Source organism: Tachyglossus aculeatus, chromosome 21 (assembly GCF_015852505.1).
Source record: "Tachyglossus aculeatus isolate mTacAcu1 chromosome 21, mTacAcu1.pri, whole genome shotgun sequence".
Lineage (NCBI taxonomy): Eukaryota > Metazoa > Chordata > Mammalia > Monotremata > Tachyglossidae > Tachyglossus > Tachyglossus aculeatus.
The window spans coordinates 76,139,885-76,161,219 of NC_052086.1; the positions used below are offsets into that span (position 1 = coordinate 76,139,885).

At 50.1% G+C, this 21,335-nt stretch overlaps 1 protein-coding gene across 1 annotated transcript in view; it reads left to right on the plus strand.

Annotated features, from left to right (window-relative positions):
* The first annotated feature begins 1,931 nt into the window (after positions 1 to 1,931).
* Positions 1,932 to 21,335, plus strand: part of CIITA (class II major histocompatibility complex transactivator) — a 37,800-nt gene continuing 18,396 nt past the window's right edge. Inside the window, exons 1-11 of the mRNA XM_038763263.1 lie at positions 1,932 to 2,081; positions 3,561 to 3,665; positions 5,234 to 5,296; positions 6,092 to 6,169; positions 9,411 to 9,470; positions 14,046 to 14,111; positions 15,864 to 16,013; positions 16,862 to 16,999; positions 18,434 to 18,562; positions 18,868 to 18,933; positions 19,415 to 21,116. Of these exons, the coding sequence (XP_038619191.1) occupies positions 1,952 to 2,081; positions 3,561 to 3,665; positions 5,234 to 5,296; positions 6,092 to 6,169; positions 9,411 to 9,470; positions 14,046 to 14,111; positions 15,864 to 16,013; positions 16,862 to 16,999; positions 18,434 to 18,562; positions 18,868 to 18,933; positions 19,415 to 21,116 (2,687 nt within the window). The 5' untranslated portion in view covers positions 1,932 to 1,951. The remainder of the gene's footprint in view (positions 2,082 to 3,560; positions 3,666 to 5,233; positions 5,297 to 6,091; positions 6,170 to 9,410; positions 9,471 to 14,045; positions 14,112 to 15,863; positions 16,014 to 16,861; positions 17,000 to 18,433; positions 18,563 to 18,867; positions 18,934 to 19,414; positions 21,117 to 21,335) is intronic.

The window sequence follows — 21,335 nt, forward strand, 5'->3', positions numbered from 1 at the left end:
GCAGACATGTGGCAGAGTTGGGATTCAAACCCATGACCTCTGACTCCAAAGCCCGTGCTCTTTCCACCGAACCACGCTGCTTCTCTAAGACTGTGAGCCCCACGTGGGACAACCTGATCACCTTGTATGCTCCAGCACTTAGAACAGTGCTTGACACACAGTAAGTGCTTAACAAATGCCATCATTATTATTTTTATAAGTGCTGTGGGGCAGGGAGAGAGGGAAAGAGCAAAGTGAGCAAGTCAGGGCATTGCGGATGGTAGTGGGAGATGAGGAAAAGTGGGGCTTAAACTGAGACAGCATCTTGGAGGAGATGTACCTTAGTAAGGCTTTGAAGGGGGGGAAATTAGTTTTCTGTTGGATTTGAGGAAGGAGGGTGTTCCAGGCCAGAGGTAGGACATGGGCCACAGGCTGGCGGTGAGACAGGCAAGATCGAGGCACAGTGAGAAGGTTAGCACTAGAGGAGTGAAGTATGCGGGCTGGGTTGTAGAAGGAGAGAAGCTAGGTGAGATAGAATGGGGCAAGGTGTTGGAGTTAAAAAAACCAATGGGGAGTTTTTGTTTGATACGGATGTAGACTGGCAAACTGGAGATTTTTGAGGAGAGTGGGGGGTGACATGTCCTGAACGTTTCTGTAGAAAGATGATCCGGGTGGTGGAGTGAAGTGTGGACTGGAGTGTGGAGAGGCAGGAGGTTGGGAGGTCAGCAAGGACATTGATGAAGTAATCTAGGTGAGATAGGATGAGTGGATGGAGTGGATGGATGGATGATAGGATGATTAACGTGGTAGCAGTTTGGATGGAGAGGAAAGAGCATATTTTAGCGATGTTGTGAAGGTGGGACCAACAGGATGTGGTGATGGATTGAATGTATGGGTTGAATGAGAGAGAAGAGTCAAGGATAATGCCAAGCTTACAGGCTTTTGATACGGGAAGAGCGGATTTTAGTGATGTTGTGAAGGTGGGACCAACAGGATTTGGTGATGGATTGAATGTATGAGTTGAATGAGAGAGAAGAGCCAAGGATAATGCCAAGCTTACAGGTTTGTGATACGGGAGGGATGGCGGGGCTGTCTACAGTGATAGGAAAGTATGGAAGAGGAGAGGGTTTGGGTGGGAAGATAAGGAACTCTCTTTTGGACATGATAAGTTTGACGTCACGGGAGGACATCCAAGTAAATGTCTTGAAGGTAGGAGGAGTTGCGAGAATGGAGAGAGGGAGAAAGATTGGGGAGGAGATGTAGACTTGGGCATCATCTGCATAAAGGTGGTAGTTGAAGCCGTGGCAGCGAATGAGTTCTCCAAGGGAGAATAGAAGGGACTGAGAAGTGATCCTTGAGGGACTCCCACAGTTAGGGGGTGGGAGGCAGAGGAGGAGCCCTCGAAGGAGACTGAGAATGAACGGCTAGAGAGATAAGAGGAGAACGAGGAGAAGACAGACTCAGTGAAGCCAAGGTTGGATAAGCACTTAGTATAGTGAGCAGCGTGGTCTAGTGGATACTGCACAGGCCTGGAAGTCAGAAGGACCTGGGTTCTAATCTTGGCTCTGCCACTTGTCCGCCGTGTGACCTTGGGCAAGTCAGTTCACTTCTCCGTGCCTCAGTTACCTCATCTGTAAAGTGGGGATTAAGACTGTGAACCTTATGTGGGACAGGGACTGTGTCCAACCTGATTAACTTGTACTTCTACCCCAGCGCCTGGCACATAGTAAGCACTTACCAAATACCATTAAAAAACCACTGTAAGCGCTCAATAAATATAATTGACTGACTGACCGACTGTGCCTCACCACTCCGGTGAAAGGCCTCTGGTGGGAGGACTCTCCCTGTTGCCCACTCTGCCCACTGGGCTCTCTCATGCCAAGGACCTCTGAGGCCAGGGCTGCGAGTGCCCGAAGGATTCTGTTTCACGGTGGGGCAACTGTTTATTTCAGGCGGTCGACGGTGCCAAGCCATGGAGCCAGGGACTCTGGCTGAAGGGAGCTTCCTCAGACTGCTTCAGAGCGACACGGACCCACTGCAACTCATCCACCTGTATGACCAGATGCCCCTGGGAGGGGAAGAAGAAATCGAATTCTCTCCAGGTAAGCTGTACTCCGGCAGCTTGATCCCCTATCTTCCAAGGGGCTACGGGCCCCTCCCTAGGCTGGATCTCTACTCTGTAATCCAACTCACTTTGGAAGTGAGTTCCAATCCCCACCTCCCCCCGACCCGCAGTAGCCTGGCTTGGTGGAACCTGATCTGGTCCGATATCTTTCGGGAGTACCTAGTGCTTGCCAATGAATAGCTCACTTAGGCCCCAGGGACTCGTAATGACTGGTTGGCTCAATGTAGAGCAAGCCAAGCAGAAAAGTCACAGGCCGCAGCAAGTCAGAGGCTAGTGTTGGTGTTGCTGCTGGAATTCCTTTCGAAGAGCAGTGAAGCCTGTCTGGTCGGGCAGCACCACGGAGAGCAACCTGGGCCTCGGGGAGTCCAGGGACAGCCCCGGCCAAAGTCCCTGGGGATGAGGAATGGCCTCAGGGGCCTCTCGCCGCCTATTAGGACTCTCACAGATCAAGCCCAGCCTGTCCCTCTTCCTCGTCCTCCTCCTTCACCTCCTCCTTCACCTCCTTCTCCTTCACTTCTTTCTCCTTTTCCTCCCACTTCACCCCTTGCTTCTCCACCTCTTTCTCCTCCTCTTTCTCCTCTTTCTCCTCTTCCTTCTCCTCCTCTTTCACCTCTTTCTCCTTTTTCTCCCACTTCACCCCTTGCTTCTCTTCTTCTTTCTCCTCCTCTTTCTCCTCCTTTTTCTCCTCTTCCTTCTCCTCCTTTTTCTCCTCCTCCTTCTCCTCCTCTTTCTCCTCCTTTCTCCTCCTTTTTCTCCTCTTCTCTCTCCTCCTCCTTCTCCTCCTCCTTCACCTCTTCTTCTCCTCTTATCCTCCTCATTCTCCTCCTTCTTCTCCTCTTCCTTATCCTCCTCCTTCTCCTCCTCCTTCACTTATTTCTTCTTTACCTCCCACTTCACCCCTTGCTTCTCCTTTTCTTTATCCTCCTCTTTCTCCTCCTTTTTCTCCTCGTCCTTCTCCTCCTTTTTCTCCTCTTCCTTCTCCTTTTTCACATCTTGCTTCTTTTTCTCCCACTTCATCCCTTGCTTCTCCTCCTCTTTCTCCTCCTTTCTCCTCCTTTTTCTCCTCTTCTTTCTCCTTCTCCCCTTTCTTCTCCTCCTTCTTCTCCCCTTCTCCTCCTCCTTATCCTCTTCTTTCTCCTCCTTTTCTCCTCTTCTTTCTCCTCCTTCTTCTCCTCCTCCTTCACCTCTTCTTCTCCTCTTCCTTATTCTCCTCTTTCTCATCCTTTTTCTCCTCTTCCTTCTCCTCCTCCTTTGCTTCTTTCTCCTTTTTCTCCCACTTCACCTCCTCACTCTCCTTTTTTTATCCTCCACCTTTTTCTCCTTTTTCTCCTTCTCTTTCTCTTCCTCCTCCTTCTCCTCTTCTTCCTCATTCTCCCATTAGGCTCAGCTGGCAGGTCCCTTTTCCAGAATTCTCACATCCTTCTTCCCCTTTATTCCGAATTATTTTACCTTCTAGACCCTGACACTGACACCGCGGAGAGTATCAACTGCGATCAGGTCACCAAACTCTGGAATGAGATAGAAGGAGATGAAAGCACCCGAGAAGCATATGACAGTATAGGTATGGCTGTCTCATGTGGTGGAGAACGGGGAGGAAGAAGATGAGGAGGAAAGGCAAATGATAGTATAGGTATGGCTGTCTTATGGGGTGGGAAACGGGAAAGAGGAGGAGGAAAAGGTAGTCATCTTGTGCTTTTTTTAAGTTGCTAGTATTTTTGGACTCAGATATTAGTTTCATATTCTCCCCCCAGTCCCCTAGTCTCACCTGGCTTCAGAAGTAATAGTGAGGGGGCTCAGAGGCCATTTGGCTCAGGGTGCTGAGTGAGGGAAGCTTAGGGGCAATCAATCAATTGATTAATTGTATTTATTGAGCACTTACTGTGTGCAGAGCACTGTACTAAGCACTTGATAGAGTACAATATAAATTTACAGTCTAGAAGGGGAGACAGACATGAATATAAATCAATGCATTATGGATACATGCATAAGGCCTTTGGGGCTGAGGGAGGAGTGAATAAAGGAGCAAATAAAGAATAAAGGAGTGAATAAAGGAGGAGAAAGAGGAGGATAAAGAAGAGGAGAAGGAGGAGGTGAAGTGGGAGAAAAAGGAGAAAGAGGTGAAGGAGGAGGAGAAGGAAGTAGAGAAAAAGGAGGAGAAAGGGGAGGATCCTCTAAAGGATCCAAATGCAAGGACAGTGCAGATGGGAGTGGGAGAAGAGGAAATGAGGGGTTAGTGGGGGAAGGCCTCTTGGAAGAGATGTGCTTTTAATAAGGCTTTGAAGGTGAGGAGAGGGATTGTCAGATATGAATGGGGAGGGAGTTCCAGGCCAGGACATGTAGGACAAGGGTTAAGAGCCTTGGTGAGATAGATAAGATTACAGTACAGCGAGTAGGTTGGCACTAGAGGAGCAAAGTGTGAGGTTCAAGTTGTAATAGAAAATAAGGGAGGTAAGGTAGGAGGGGCAGGGTGATTGAGTGCTTTAAAGTCGATGGAAAGAAGTTTCTGTGTGATGCAGAGGTGGATGGAGATTCTTGAGTAGTGGGAGAACATGGACTGAATGTTCTTGTAGAAAAATGTTCCGGGCAGCAGAGTGAAGTATGGGACTGAAGCAAGGAGAGACAGGAGGCACGGAGGTTAGCAAGGAGACTCTGATGCAGTAATCAAGGAGAGATAAGATGAGTGAGGCAGCTTTTCCCTCTTAATCATCCCTGGCCTCAGTTTCCATTTCTGAGGGATCCCTGTGCAGCCAGAGGGCCTGATTCCTGTGGAGTTGGCTATTTGCCACCCACCAGAACAAAGCAGATCATCGCACATAGAGCCGGGACAATCACCTGCCCAGTCTACCCACTGAGAAATTTTCCAGACAGTAATAACACAGCAGGCAGAAGGACAGCCACCCGGCCATTTTATTAGAGGTGATTCTTCTGATCGGGTTTCATTTGTTCCACTCTCCCTCTGGAAGCCATTTTCTCTTTCTTCTAATTAGACCCAGGTATAAAGCAATCTGTGAGTCCACTTCTTCAATCTAGCTCAGTGACATTCCTTAAGAAGAACCATTTGAGTTACTGTTTCTCCTTTTCACCGCATATTGTTGAGCCATTTGTGCAACTTTTCCTTTCTCTGGGCAGCGGCATTAGCAGAATATGTGCTCCGAGACCAGCAACTGGAGAGGTTGCCTGAGGATATATTTGGTAAGGAAGTATTGGGGTGGGATAGGAGGGTGAGTGGGTGCCGGTGTGTGTGTGTGTGTGTGTGTGTGTGTGTGTGTATGTGTGTGTGTGTGTGTGTGTGTGTAGCATGTGTCTCTTTGTTTGTGCATATGGGTCTATGTGTGTGTGAAGGGGGTGGATGCATGCATATGTGTCTGTGTGTGCATATAAGTGTCCAAGTGTCTTGGGGGGGGGGGAGGGGGGGTGTCTGTGTACATCTGTCTGTGTGTGCAGGTAGGTGTTGGAGTGTGCATTTGAGTGTGAGAATTTGCGTGTCTGGGCTTGTAGGTGTATGTATGTATGTCTATGGAGGGGTATCTGTGGGTGTCTGTGTGTAAATAATAATAATAATGGTATCTGTTAAGTGCTTACTATGTGCCAAGCACTGTTCTAAGTGCTGATGTGGATACAGGCAAATCAGGTTGGACCCAGTGTCCCTGTCCCTCATGGGGCTCGCAGTTTCAATCCCCATTTTACAGATGAGGGAACTGAGGCCAAAAGAAGTGAAGTGACTTGCCCAAGGTCACACAGTAGACAAGTGGCGGAGCTGGCATGAGAACCCATGACCTCCTGACTTCCAGGTCTGGACTCTATTCACTACACCATGCTGCTTCTCGCATTGTGTGTGTGGGTGTGTGGGTCAGGGTTCTTTTTTTCTTGTCACTCTTTCTGGAGTTTCCATTTTGCAAGTCCAGGCTCCCCCATCCCGGGCTCTGGGACACCGGTGACATTGACACCAGTTAGATCGTAAGGTCATGCATTCTTTCTCCAAATCAGAAAACCTAGGTGCTGACGAAATGGCCATCGAGAGCCCCGAGCTGCTTCCTGACCTGATGCAGAAGTGTCCCAAAAGACGTGAGTAAACTGGCTTGCTGGCCACTGGAGAGGAGAGGCTGCCGAAACCTACTGCTGGGCTGGGAGGTGTAGGGGGAGAGGGGCTTCCGTCCCATCACTTGGACGGCCACACCTCACGGCAGGCGGGGATCGTGGCAGCGGTTCACAGGAGGGAACCCAGAAATGAGAGGGTTAAAGAAGATGCTGAACCAGGAGACACTATAAACGTTCATAGTAATGCTAATCATAACCATAATAATAATGGTATTTGTTAAACACTTACTATGTGACAAGAACTGTTCTAAGAGCAGGGGTAGATACAAGTTAATCGGGTTGGACACAATCCCTGTCCCATATGGGGCTCACAGTCTTAATCATTTTACAGTTAAGGTAACTGAGGCACAGAGAAGGGAAGTCACTTGCCCAAGGTCACACAGCAGACAAGTGGTGAAGCCGGGATTAGAACTTAAGCCCTCTGAGGGACAGGGACTGGATCTAATACCCAGTGGTGTATTCTCTCCCAGTGCTTATTACGGGGTTCTGAACCCAGAAAGCACTTAGATACTATTTCTCCTCCTAATAGTAATAATCTTCATAGAAACAGACACAAAAGCCAAGTTCCCTGCCCACAGTGGATGAGAGGGTTGTAATCAATCAATCGATTAATGGTATTTATTGAGTTCTTACTATGTGTCAAACACCGTTCTAAGTGATTGGGAAAGTGCGCTACAAGAGAAATTAGCGGACACATTCCTTGTCCATAATAAATTAACAGTGTAGAGGGATATAATGAGGAGTCGGAGCCGTACATATCTATCCTATTTATTTTATTTTGTTGGTATGTTTGGTTTTGTTCTTTGTCTCCCCCTTTTAGACTGTGAGCCCACTGTTGGGTAGGGACTGTCTCTATATGTTGCCAATTTGTACTTCCCAAGTGCTTAGTACAGTGCTCTGCACATAGTAAGCGCTCAATAAATACGACTGATGATGATGATGAGTCTTTTGCATGGACCGACGAAAGATGAGAAGTGGGCATGACTGAAGTCTGCGAAACCACGAAGGCTGTTGACTGTGATCACAGAATGGTTCCTCAAATCCTATAAGAGGAAGAGGGGTACCTACTGACGCTTGATTGTGGTAGAGTCAAAAAAAGCAAAAGGAAGCAAGTGTTCATGGCGGAAGGGGAGCCAGTGAAGGGTAAACATGATGATGATGGTATTTTTTAAGTATTTACTATGTGCCAAACCCTATACTAAGCTCTAGGGTGTAGATCATCAGGTCAGATACAGTCCTTGACCCATATGGGGCTCCTATAAGTAGGAGGGAGAATGAGTATTGAATTCCTATTTTACAGATGAGGAATCTGGGGCACAGAGAAGTCAAGTGACTTTCCCACACACAGAGCAGGCTCCTTCTACTAAACCACTTTTTTATGGTATTTGTTAAGCACTTACTATCTGCCCGGCACTGTACTAAATGCTGGGGTGGAGACAAGCTAATCATGTTGTCACAGCCCCTGTCCCACAGGCTCACAGGCTTAATCCCCAATTCACAGGTGGAGGTAACAGCAACAGAAAAGTGAAATGACTTTCCCAAGATCACTCAACATTCATTCATTCATTCAATTGTATTTATTGAGCGCTCACTGTGTGCAGAGCACTGTACTAAGTGCTTGGGAAGTACAAGTTGGTAACATATAGAGATGGTCCCTAAGCGCTAATCAGCCAGGATTAGAACTCAGGTCCTTCTGACTCCCAGGTCCGTGCTCTATCCACTAGGCCAGACTGCTTCATCTAGACTGTAAACTTGTTGTGGGCAGGGACCTTGTCTGTTTATTGTTACATTGTACTCTCCCAATCAATCAATCAATCAATCGTATTTATTGAGCGCTTACTATGTGCAGAGCACTGTACTAAGCGCTTGGGAAGTACAAGTTGGCAACATAGAGAGACGGTCCCTACCCAACAGTGGGCTCACAGTCTAGAAGGGGGAGACAGAGAACAAAACCAAACATATTAACAAAAAAAAATAAATAGAATAGATATGTACAAGTAAAATAGAGTAATAAATATGTACAAATATATATATACATCTATACAGGTGCTGTGGGGAAGGGAAGGAGCTTAGTGCTTAGTACAGTGCTTAGTACAGTGCTCTGCGCCCAGTAAAACCTCAGTAAATACGATTGAATGAATGAATGAATTCCCCCAGGAAGTTGTGCAGACAGAAAATATTAGCAGGTTCAGGAAGAATTTGGATTCCCTGGTCATATTCCTTCCACTTGGTCCAGAGCGCCTTGTGGAGAGGAAAGAGCTAATCAGGAACTAAAGAAGATCCTCACAACACCTTGTCACCATCTGGGTACATCACCCTCCCAACCCCAGAATGGGCAGGGATTGGGTTCAGTCAGTTCTTTGGATGAAGTAGACTTCAGTGGTCATCTCCTCCTTCCCCCTGCAATGACCGTGGCATCTCTCTTTCTCTCTGTGTATCCTAATTCAAATGAAAACTTGACTTACGTAGACATGAAAAGCACCACCTGAATTTATTCTCTCCTCTAGATTTTAAAATCCTTGAGGGCAGGGATCATGTCTACCAACACTATCGTATTGCACTCTCCCATTAGCTTACAGCATATGTATAATAAATGTCATTGATTGACTGCTTTGATTGGCTCTGTGATCAGAGAGAACTGCAGAATATAAGATTTATTTTGACGTTTACTGATGGTAACTGGATTGTCCTTTCCTTTGGCAAAAGAAAAAGCATTAGGAGTGGAGATAATTGACTGGTCTAGACCTAGGGGTGAGTCTCAGATCAGAGGAATCTATGGTAAAAGCTATGAAAACCAGAGTAGCTTGTGGAAACAGCATGGGGCTGGGAGTCAGAAGGACCTGGGTTCTAATTCTGACTCTGCCACTTAGCTGCTGTGTGATCTTGGGCAAGTCACTTCACTTCTCTGTGCCTCATTTCTTTCATGTAGAAAATGAGGATTAAGACTGTAAGTCCTGTGAGGGACAGGGATTGTGTCCAACCGGATTACCTTGTATCTACCCCAGTTCTTAGAATAGTGCCTGGCACATACTAAGTGCTTAGCAAATACCACTCATGATCATTATTATTATGACTTGGAAAATTCTGTTTGGTTTTTGAAAGAAGTCAAAAGACTTCCAGGATGACTTCTCTTTCTGCAGCCTTTTGCCCCTCTACTCCCATACCCACCCCTGAAGTGTTCAGAACTCTGATCCATATTTTGTTTCAGCCTCCTCGGACATAGCTGAGACTCATGAGGACCCTACAGAACCCAAGCACAGGAAAACAGGTGGGTCTGGTTTGCCTGATCCTGGGATCGAGTGGAACATTAGAAGGAGAGTTCTTTTCTCTCTTTGTTCTAAAGAAGAGGGATGGCCCACATTGCCAGATATCCACGATGGGGGTGCATCATGATGGGGCAAAATCAGGGATGTAGAAGGAAAGGTTTGCCAAGTTCAGAAGCTCAGGAAAGATGCAGAGAGATCTGTCGAGAGTCTGTGATGTTATTAGAGAGAAAAGTTAGGGTTGTTAGAAGACATAGTTCTAACCAGTAACTAACTAATGCCAGGTTGGATGGACCAGCGGACGAACCCACTAATGGCCAAGGCTTAGGTGGTTATGTTCTTGTGCTTGAGGAGAAAACAGCAGGATCTCATCCTGTACGTAGTCCCCTTTAATGGACTTCTCTCTTCCATTGCCTTTGTGTCAGCAGCAGCTTGGCATCTTCTAGCGCGTTGTCTACACGCGCTGCCTAGAATTCCTCAACAACAACTATCTCCTCGACCCCCTCCAGTCTGGCTTCCGTCCCCTTCATTCCACGGAAACTGCGCTCTCAAAGGTCACCAATGACCTCCTGCTTGCCAAATCCAACGGCTCATACTCTGTCCTAATCCTCCTCGACCTCTCAGCTGCCTTTGACACTGTGGACCACCCCCTTCTCCTCCACACGTTATCTGACCTTGGCTTCACAGACTCCGTCCTCTCCTGGTTCTCCTCTTATCTCTCCGGTCGTTCTTTCTCAGTCTCTTTTGCAGGCTCCTCCTCCCCCTCCCATCCTCTTACGGTGGGGGTTCCCCAAGGTTCAGTGCTTGGTCCCCTTCTGTTCTCAATATACACTCACTCCCTTGGTGACCTCATTCGCTCCCACGGCTTCAACTATCATCTCTACGCTGATGACACCCAGATCTACATCTCTGCCCCTGCTCTCTCCCCCTCCCTCCAGGCTCGCATCTCCTCCTGCCTTCAGGACATCTCCATCTGGATGTCCGCCTGCCACCTAAAGCTCAACATGTCGAAGACTGAGCTCCTTGTCTTCCCTCCCAAACCTTGTCCTCTCCCTGACTTTTCCATCTCTGTTGACGGCACTACCATCCTTCCCGTCTCACAAGCCCGCAACCTTGGTGTCATCCTCGACTCTGCTCTCTCATTCACCCCTCACATCCAAGCCGTCACCAAAACCTGCCGGTCTCAGCTCCGCAACATTGCCAAGATCCGCCCTTTCCTCTCCATCCAAACTGCTACCCTGCTCATTCAAGCTCTCATCCTATCCCGTCTGGACTACTGCACTAGCCTTCTCTCTGATCTCCCATCCTCGTGTCTCTCTCCACTTCAATCCATACTTCATGCTGCTGCCCGGATTATCTTTGTCCAGAAACGCTCTGGACATATTACTCCCCTCCTCAAAAACCTCCAATGGCTACCGATCAATCTGCGCATCAGGCAGAAACTCCTCACCCTGGGCTTCAAGGCTGTCCATCACCTCGCCCCCTCCTACCTCACCTCCCTTCTCTCCTTCTACTGCCCAGCCCGCACCCTCCGCTCCTCCGCCACTAATCTCCTCACCGTACCTCGCTCTCGCCTGTCCCGCCATCGACCCCCGGCCCACGTCATCCCCCGGGCCTGGAATGCCCTCCCTCTGCCCATCCGCCAAGCTAGCTCTCTTCCTCCCTTCAAGGCCCTGCTGAGAGCTCACCTCCTCCAGGAGGCCTTCCCAGACTGAGCCCCTTCTTTCCTCTCCCCCTCGTCCCCCCTCCATCCCCCCGTCTTACCTCCTTCCCTTCCCCACAGCACCTGTATATATGTATATATGGTTGTACATATTTATTACTCTATTTATTTATTTATTTATTTATTTTACTTGTACATTTCTATCCTACTTATTTTATTTTGTTGGTATGTTTGGTTCTGTTCTCTGTCTCCCCCTTTTAGACTGTGAGCCCACTGTTGGGTAGGGACTGTCTCTATGTGATGCCAATTTGTACTTCCCAAGCGCTTAGTACAGTGCTCTGCACATAGTAAGCGCTCAATAAATACGATTGATTGATTGATTGATTGATTGATCTTCCCCTGGTAAGCCCACAACCCTTCTCCAGAGAAATGCTCCAGTGCCCGCTGGGAACTCAAGGGAAGGCTGCAGTCGTAGTGTTTTTCTGGGCCTTGCTTTATGCCTCTCCCTCCCAAATCCACATTCCCAGCCACCCTGCCCACCCGCCCCTCTTTCTTCCCTGTGTTCCAGCAGAAACAGCTTTGTTAAATTTATAATGCATGTTGCTCTGAGGCAATGTCATTAGTGCAGCATCCTGCTATGTGGCGCTTTCCTCTTGGTCATTCCTCCCCGCCCCTACCCCAGTCCTCTGCCCCCTTCCTCAAACTGTTCCCATTCAGACACGGTCGGGTACTCACTTCACCTTCATGGCTCAGCAGAAGCGGACTGTATACTTCATTTCCACAAATGCAAAGAACAGCCCAGTGGGCCCTCAGACACCATGAAAAGGAAGGGGAGAGCTGTTTTTTTCCCCCGTCCTTAACATGGGAAGCAGAGTGGAGAAACAGAAAAATCACAGACCTGAAAGTCAGAGGACGTGGATTCTAATCATTCATTCATTCATTCAATTGTATTTATTGAGTGCTTACTGTGTGCAGAGCACTGTACTAAGCGCTTGGAAGGAAAATTTGGCAGCATATAAAGACAATTCCTGCCAACAGAGGGCTCACAGTCTGGTATGAATCACAGTTGTTGACTGAAGAAGATCTGTAATAACAGTAATAATAATGGTATTTGTTAAGGGTTTAGTCTGTGCCAAGCACTGTACCAGGCACTGGGGTAAATCCAGAACCGTCAAGTCAGATGTAGTCTGACTGCACCTGTGAGCCCACCCGGGGATCACAGTATAAACTGTGGGGGAGAACAGGGATTAAATCCCTCGTTTTAGAGGTGAGGAAACCAAGGCCCAGAGAAGTTAAGCGACTTCCCTGGGGTCACTCAGGAGGCACAGGGTGAAGCTGGGATTAGAGCCTCTGTTTCTAAAGCCGGTGAGCAAAGGAGAGATTTCTAGCTTCCTCTGTTTCGTCCGGGGCTCTGCTTGGTTTGGACACTTGTAGGTGTCTGTGGATCATTCAGTTGTATTTACTGAGCGCTTCCTGTGTATGGAGCACTATACTGAGCGCTTGGATCCACAATCCTAGTTCCCCAGCCTGTTCTGTCTCACGGGAGGATCATCAAGTGTACGCACTATGGCTGCCGCGGATGCTCAGGCTAACAGCCCCCGTCCCCCAGCTGCTTCTGAAACCACTCTTCAGCTCAAACCCTGCATCGGTCACCCTCGTGCCCAAGAGCCTCCCCTTTGGGCTCTCCAAAGCAGCATCCCTCCACCACTGGCCTCTCTAATCCCGGCTTGGCCTCTTGCCTGCTGTGTAACCCTGGGCAAGTCACTTAACTTCTCTGTGCCTTAGTTTCCTCCTCTGTAAAATGAGGATTAGATGCCTATTCTTCATCTTAACTAGACTGTGAGCCTCATGTGGGACAGGAACTGGGTCCAACCTGATTATCTTGTGTCTATCCCAGCGCTTGGCACATGTCATCATTGTCCAAGGCCATCAGGTCATTTCATGGACATTTGTTATCCATAGAGTTTTCAGGTAAAAAATATGGAAATGGTTTACCATCGCCCTCTTCCATGCAGTAAAAACTTAAGTCCCTGCCATTGTCTTTGATCAACATCTTGATCAGTTGATCATCTGCCTTTGACATTTTCCCATTCCGCTGTTGCCCAGCACAGGGGAATCAACTTTGTCTGATGCTTCGGCTTAGACCTTTCCATTATGAGTAGCCCTGACAAGAGAATCTCTCTCAATGGCATAGCTCTAAGCTTCATTGGCGTATGCAAACTCTCCTGCCACAGTAAGGCATTGTTACACAGGAAAGTTAGTACACAAAATAAGCACTAAATTAGTGCCACTACCATTATTATTACTATTTCTCCAAAGGAGATAAAGGCCAAGACCCAGAGGCAAGCCTTGTCTGATTTGCTCCCCCAGATCCTATTATGGGAAAACCTGTCCCCTGTGGCCAAGGGATCCTGTAAACGTCCCCCTCAATAGTCAAGAATTTGATCCCCAGGGTTGTACTAGAATAAACTTTATTGCTATATCTCCCTCTTACTTTGGGTGCATGCCAGCGGGAGCTGATCCACCAGTTAACCCACTGGTGAGCAGACTCAATGCTACATCTCCCTGCCCCTTTCCTTTGGGTGCATGCTGAAGGGAGACATTCCGCTCCACAAGCAGCCGCATGGTGTGGCAGATAACACACAGGCCTGGGAGTTATGGGTTCTAATCCCCACTCCTCCACTTGTCAGCTGCTTGACCCTGAGCAGGTTACCTCATCTGTAAAATGGGGATTGAGGCTGTGAGCCCCACATGGGACAGGGACTATGTCCATACCAATTTGCTTGTATATCCCTCAGAGTACAGTACAGTGCCTGGCACATAGTAAGCAATTAAAAAATACCGCAGTTATCATTATTATCTCTATGGCTGACAGCACCTCAACGACCTAATGACCTCTGCCTTTGAACTTTTCTAGAACTGAAATCCCAGAGCACCACAAGAAGACCAAACCGGGCTCACAGATGGTGTGATCCATACAGAGGTAAAGGTCTGGGCCACCGAAGCTGGGGTTGGAGTTTGACTGCCTGATGATGGAACCCCCTTGTGAAGAAAACAGAGGATGAACCCCTGTCCTGAGACTTCAGAATGGGGAGTCAGCATGGAGAACTTGACAGTAGCGCACACTCACTCCTCCCTGTCAGTCGTGTTCCCACTGGGGCAGGGAATGTAGTAAGTGAGGAGGCAGGCAATGAGGGACACACGTAGGGTGTTCTATGTGTAAGCCCCCAAAAGCAGGGTGGTCTAGTGGATAGAGCACGAACCTGGGAGTCAGAAGGACCTGGGTTCTAATCCTGGCTCCATCACATCTGCTGTGTGTGATCTTGAGCAGGTCACTACACTTCTCTGGGCCTTGGTTACCTCATCCATAACATGGAGACTAAGACCGCGAATCCCAATGGGATGTAGGCTGTGTCCAATCTAATTAGTTTGTATCATCCGTAGCGCTTAGTTCAGTGACTGGCACATAAGAAATGCTTAACAAATACTATAAAAAGAATTATGCATTTACAGCCAATAAGACCCCAGCAGAGCGGCCCATTATTGGTGCTGTGTTGGATCCCTGGGACCCAGTAGGTGGTTGCCTCGGTAGCCACTGTGGTCTCCTAACTTACTGAGGGACCTGAAACACTGACGGAGACAAAGATAAATGGTTCCAACTGCCTTCTGTCTTTAGGGTCACCATCCTGAGCTAAGGAGGAGGGTTTGTTCGGAATCATTGGCTGTTCCCACTTGATCCCTCATGGGTGTGAGATGGGAGGAAGGAGAGGATCAGGGAGAGAGAGGCCCTGAGAGGAACCCAGCCACCAATAATAATAATGACAATGGTCATTTTTAGGCTCTTACTTTGTGCCAAGCACTGTACTAAGAACCAGGGTAGGTATAAGATAATCAGCTAGGACTCAGTCCCTTCTCCACGTGGGGATCACAGTCTAAGGTAGAAGAACAGGTATTGAATCCCCATTTTACAGATAAGGAAACTGAAGGCCCAGAGAAGGAAAGTGAGTTGCCCAAGGTCACACAGCAGACAAGAGGCAGAGCTAGGATTAGAACCCAGGCTCTCTGACTCTTAGGCCCATCCTCTTTCCACCAGGCTATCTCAAGAAACAGTTAGCCTTGTTGTCCATCCTGGTGAGTGACAGGCTCTGGGCAACGGAAGAGTTCCTGTTGGTCAGAGTCACCCTTATTCCTTGGCATTAGGTGCCAAGCCCAAGGAGCTATGTTCGTCCCATGTCTCTGACGAGACCTGAGAGTTTCCTCTCCTCTCAGGTTTGAAGGGACCCAAATTGAGGGCTCTCTGGACTGTTAACTATTTGAAGCCTGATCCCTCCCAGTTCCCTCCACCCCTCTAAAATCCCTGCCTTCCTTTTGCCCTTGGAACATGGCACCTAGAATTCTGGAAGCAGCTGCCGTCCCTCCCCGACTTGGACTAAAATAACTTTTGAAGAGGGCCAGGCCCTCCAAGAGATCTGTCTGTTCCTGACCTACATGCCCAGCTCATTGTGGACAGAGAATGTGTCTATTATATTGTTCTATTGTCCTCTCCCAAATGCTTAGTACAGTGTTCTGCACACAGTAAGCTCTCAGTAAATCGATCGACTGACTGACTGACCAAATGACTGACTTAGTCACAGAGGTTGGCCTGGGGTCAAGTGTTTTCGTTTCAAGTCAGTGGGTGGGCACTAAGACTGATGAGAGGCAGTGGCCTCCACTGTGGCTTCCTGTTCTTCTCCAGCTGGGCCCCCTGATGTTCCCGTGGCGACCAGCAGCCTCCTGACGATGCCTGTCGGTGGTTCTTCTGCCGCTGCCAGACTTCTGTCTCTTCTTCCAGGGCAAGACCCCTACCCAATCCACCCCTCATTTGAAGAGGCCTTGCTGGCACCCTGTATGTATGAGGATCTGGGATCAGGGCGGGCAGGGTGGGGAAGAGAGGGTGCTGGCTCTGGATGCTCTGGTATTTGCACTGCCTGAGGGTCTGGGGTCTGTAGTGCCTGAGCCTAGGGGAGGGCTTGGTCTGGGCCCATCGAAGCTTGAAGCATGGCCTAGTCAATAGAGCACAGCCTTGGAAGTCAGAAGGAACTGGGTTCTAAGAATTTTGGCTCCGACATTTGTCTGCTGTGTGACCTTGAGCAAGTCATTTCACTTCTATGGGCCTCGCTGATCTCATCTGTAAAATCGGGATTAAGATGGTGAGCCCTCTGTGGGACAGGGACCGTGTCCAACCTGATTAGCTTGTATCTACCCCAGTGCTTAGAACAGTGCCGGGCACACAGCAAGTACTTAACAGATACCATCATTATTATTTGAATTCCAGGGAAGGGGCTGAGGCCATTTGAGGGGCCTTGTTTTTCTCAAGAATTTGTGAGGTGGTCTAGAGCCAAAGTTGACCCAGAGCTGCCCTAGCCTCTTAGTGCACCCTAGGCTGGATTGTCAAGTGTGAGCTTGTTGTGGGGGACAGGGAGACCTTGAATTCCAGCTGAAAATGGAAGCCAATCCCCCACAACTCTTCACTTCAGCCCTCAGCCAGTGTCCCCTGCCCCACATAGCCCTCAGGACCATGGAGTGACTGGGTCTCTCGGGGTGCTCCTCTGAGTAGCCCAGGGGAGGACAGGGGAGAATCAACTGGGAATTTCCCAGACATTCGCACATCAAATCCTCAGGGCTCAGATCAACTTCAGGGGCTCCCAAAAAGCACTTCATCATGGACTCCATTTTCCCATGTCTTCCCAATAGCTCCATCCAGCTCCTTCCTCAGCTGTGTGAACGTCACCGCGGGAGAGATTCGGATGGTCCCCACCCTCCCCACTGGGCCCCAGCCTTTTCTCCACTTCTCCTTGGGAAATGGCATCTCGAACCTCATTATCTGTCCAGGTAGGTGCAGTTGGGACCCCACCCCCCACCCACCAAGCTCACCATCTTCACCTTCATCAGAAAGTAACAGCTCAGCCTGGTCGGGGTAGCTTGGTGCTTGATGCCTGAGACTGGGGCCCAGCTAAAGTGGTGTTCAACTGACTTCCCTGCTCCTAATAACAATAATAATAATAATTGTGGTATTTGTTAGGACCTTACTATGTGCCAGGCACTGTACTAAGTGCTGAGGTGGATACAAGCAAATCGGGTTGGACACAGTCCCTGTCCCACGTGGGGCTCACAGTCTCAATCTCCATTATACAGTGAGGTAACTGAGGCCCAGAGAAGTGAAGTGACTTGCCCAAGGTCATGCAGCAGACAAGTGGTAGAGCTGGGATTAGAACCCATGACCTTCTGCCTCTCAGACCTGTGCTCTCTCCACTGCACTATGTTCCTGTTTATCCCCAGCCCAGAGTTTGTAATGTTAGGAGATGTGTTCTAGACGTTGGATCATTGAATTCAGAAACAGGAGACCGTGAGATGTTGCCCTGGCTTTTTCACTGGAGTACTGTTTATTCCTGGGAAAATCACTGAACTTCCGTGGGCCTCGGATTCCATCTGTTAAATAGACAAAATAATATTTTACCATGATCATCTCTCAGGGATATCACGAGGAAGAGGCAAAAGTGTTTTGAGCTTTTTGGAAGAAATGGGCATAGAAATTCAAGTTAGAAGTCTTCTGGAGTTCACTCCACCTCCCTTATTTTCTCCCACATAATCTCTTGCGGTCAAGAGGTGGGGAAGTGAGGGAAGTACAACCGAGGCAGGTGACCTCGCATCCAGTCAGTCCCTCCTAAAGCCATTCTGCACCCACAGTTAGTAATTACAAATAATAACTGTGGTCTTGTTAAGCACTTACTTTGTGCCAAACACTGGGGCACATAGAGATAGATAAAGGATAATCAAGTTGGACACCATCGCTGTCCCACATGAGACTCACAGTCCAAGCTGAAGAGAGCAGTTATTGAATCCCCATTTTAGAGATGAGGAAACTGAGGCACAGGGAAGTTGAGATTTGCCCAAGGTTACAGAGATTCATTCATTCAATCGTATCTATTGAGCACTTACTGTGTTTGGGAGAGTACAATATAACAATAAACAGGCACATTCCCTGCCCACAACAAGCTTGCAGTCCAGAGGGGGAGACAAACATTAATATAAATAAATAAATTACAGCCCCATTAGTGCTATGGGCCTGGGAGACGGGATGAATAAAGGGAGCAAGTCAGGGCAATGCAGGAGGGAGTGTGAGAAGAGGAAAGGGAATCACAGAGCAGAGTCCGGATTAGAACCCAGATCCTCTGAGTCCCTGGCCCGTGCCTTTTTTCCACTAGGCCACACTGAACGTTTTTACAGCTAATATTAAAGGTGAAATTCTTTGTGCTTCCTGCATAGGTGATTCTACCATCCACAGTCTCCCAGTGTCCCCTGACAGGAATTCATCACCCAGCCCTTTTGCTCCATCAGCCGGCGACGTGCCCAACATGCCTGAACCTGCAGCTATGACTTCGAACTGCAGGATGGGTAGGTGCTCTGAAGGAACCAGGACCCAGGAGGCTGAGGATACGAAATGTGAAACCCCCCACCCCCGCTCCCCCTCACCTTCGGAAAAATCTGAACTGGCCTTGCCCATTAGGAAAAGAAATAATCAATCAGTCAGTCAATAAAACCCCTCACATTCAGGAGACTGAGACCCCGGGAGTTATTCTGACTCAGTTTGAAGTGTTCATGGGGAAACTTTCCTTCTGTCCAGTGCCCTGAGCTCAGCTTGGGGACACTCTGTAGACTCAGTTCTGCCCACGACAGACTCCTGTTCCCTCTATCCACAGAAGACATCACCATAGGACTGTCCCAAGAAGCTACTGTTCATCCAGACCAGCCTCCGAAAAGGCCAAGTAAGTCCTTCCTACCACCTTTCCAGCACCTCTTCCTCTGCCCCAGTGACAAGCAGAAGTGCTCCGGGTGGGCTTCAGCAGGGTGTCTCTTTGGGGCAGAGAAACCAGTTGTTTCCTTGATGGGGGTAGGGGGGGTGATGGGATAACCAACGTTTGGCCCAGGCATGTAGATCATCCTCAGTCCAAAGGCCTGGGGCCTGAAAGACATCAGGCCACAGTGTACACGAGAATTTGGGGTAACATGGGATTTATGTCTCCTCGCCTGGGTCTGGGCTCCTCCCTACCTGTGGTTGACTTGCAATGTCCTTACTGCAGTAGTAAGGACCGGGAAAGACTGCTCCAAAATCCTGGGCAACTCTGGGCATCCACCTCCAACGCTGACTTAGTGGCATCTGAACCGGGTTCGGCGGTGACGTCCTAAGCTGGCGTGGGTCCAGAGGGCTTCCAGTTCAGCCTAACTCTGTGCCCTGGGGTTTTGCAGAATTGGTGGAAAGGTTCTGCTCGGCGCTGAGGGAGGAGTACGGCAGAAGCCCTCAGCAGGACGGGCCCCGGGGTGGCCTGCCAACCCTCGACGGCTTCTACATTGACGGGGGCCTCGTCAGGGCCCAGCTGGAAACCAAGCCGGGGAAGAATGCCGGGAAGTGCCTGGAGAAGGAGCTGGCCATCTACGACCTGGCCGAGAGGCAGAAGGCCCACGTCAGCAGGAGGGACGTATTCATCAGCCGAAGTGGGCGGCCGCGAGAGACCCAGGTGATTGCCCTGCTGGGGAAGGCCGGGATGGGCAAGAGCGCCTTTGTGAGGGCTGTCTGCCAGGACTGGGGTGCAGACCGGCTCCCTCAGTTCGAGTTCGTCTTCCACTTTGAGGGCCGGAGACTGAACCTGCCCGGGGCCCAATTCAGCCTCCGCGGCCTGCTCTTTGAGCTGTGCCTCCAGCCACCAGAGAGGAGCGAGGAGGTCTTCAAGTACATCCTCAGGCACCCAGAGCGGGTCCTCATCCTCCTGGATGCCTTCGAGGGGCTGTTGGATGGGCCGGAGGGCTTCCTGCACTGTCAGGGCTGCTCCTCTCCTCGGGAGTCCCACACCATCAAGGGGCTGCTGGCGGGGCTCTTCCAGAAGAAGCTCCTGAGCGGCTGCACGCTCCTCATCGCGGTCAGGCCCAAGGACAAGTTCAGCCACTTCCTAGCCAAGGTGGACAGCATCGTGGAGGTGGTGGGCTTCTCCCCCGAGCAGGCCGAGGCCTACGTGGTGCACTACTTCAACGGATCCCCGCACGGGGCGGAAGCCCTGACGCTACTCCGGGCCCGGCCCTACCTCCTCAGCCACTGCCACAACCCTGGCCTGTGTAGGCTGCTCTGCCAGCTCTGTGAGACCCTCCTGGCTCCTGGGGGACTGGCCGACCTGCCCACTACACTGACCGGCCTCTGCGTCGCCCTTCTGAGGCCCGAGCTGGCACCCGGGGGTGAGGGGGTGGCCGGGGACCAATATAGGCAGCAGCTGAGGGGCCTGGCAGAGCTGGCCTGGGCGCTGGGGCAGAACCACCAGGATGCCCTGAGGGATGGCCATTTTCCCTCCAGGGAGCTCAAGGAATTTGCCGAGGCTTCGGGCTTCATGCAGCCCTTCCCCGGGGCCGGAGAGCCGGGGAGTGTGTTTTCCAGCTTCTTCCTGCAGAACTTCCTGGGGGCCCTGAAGCTGGCCCTGACGGATGAGGCCAAGGACAAGGAGCTCCCCAAGTACCTAGCCCTGACCCCCAGGAAGAAGAAGCCTCATGACAACTGGTTAGAGGGTGTGCCCCGACTGCTGGCCGGGCTGCTCTTCCAGCCCCAGGACAGCTGCCTAGGCCTCCTCAGGGGTGAGGGCTGGGATGGGGCCGTGGCCAAGAAGCAGAAGACCCTCCTCCGCTACCTGAAGAGGCTGCAGTATGGCTCTCTGGACCCCGGCCGGCTCTTGGAGCTGCTCCACTGCATCCATGAGGCCTGCGATGGCTACCTCTGGCGGCATGTGGCCTCCAGCCTGCCCGCAGAGCTCTCCTTCCAGGGCACCCGGCTCACCCCGCCTGATGTCCACGTGCTGGGGGAGGTCCTGCAGGCTGCTGGGAAGGAGTTCTCCCTGGACCTCAGGAACAGCAGCGTCGACTTGCTAGGCCTCAGGCGCCTGGTCGGGCTCAGCAGTGTCAGCCAGTTCCGGTGAGGAGCGTCCAGATGGGGAAGAGAGAGAGGGTGGGGAAAGGGGCCAGTAGGGCCCTGGCATGGGGAGCGAGAGAGGGAGAAGCCACGGAGCTGAGATCAGCATAGTAATAATAATAATTGTGGTATTTGTTAAGCTCTTATTCCGTGCCAAGCACTGTACTAAGTGCTGGGGTAGATACAAGATAATAGGGTCGGACAGAGTCCCTTTCCCATGTG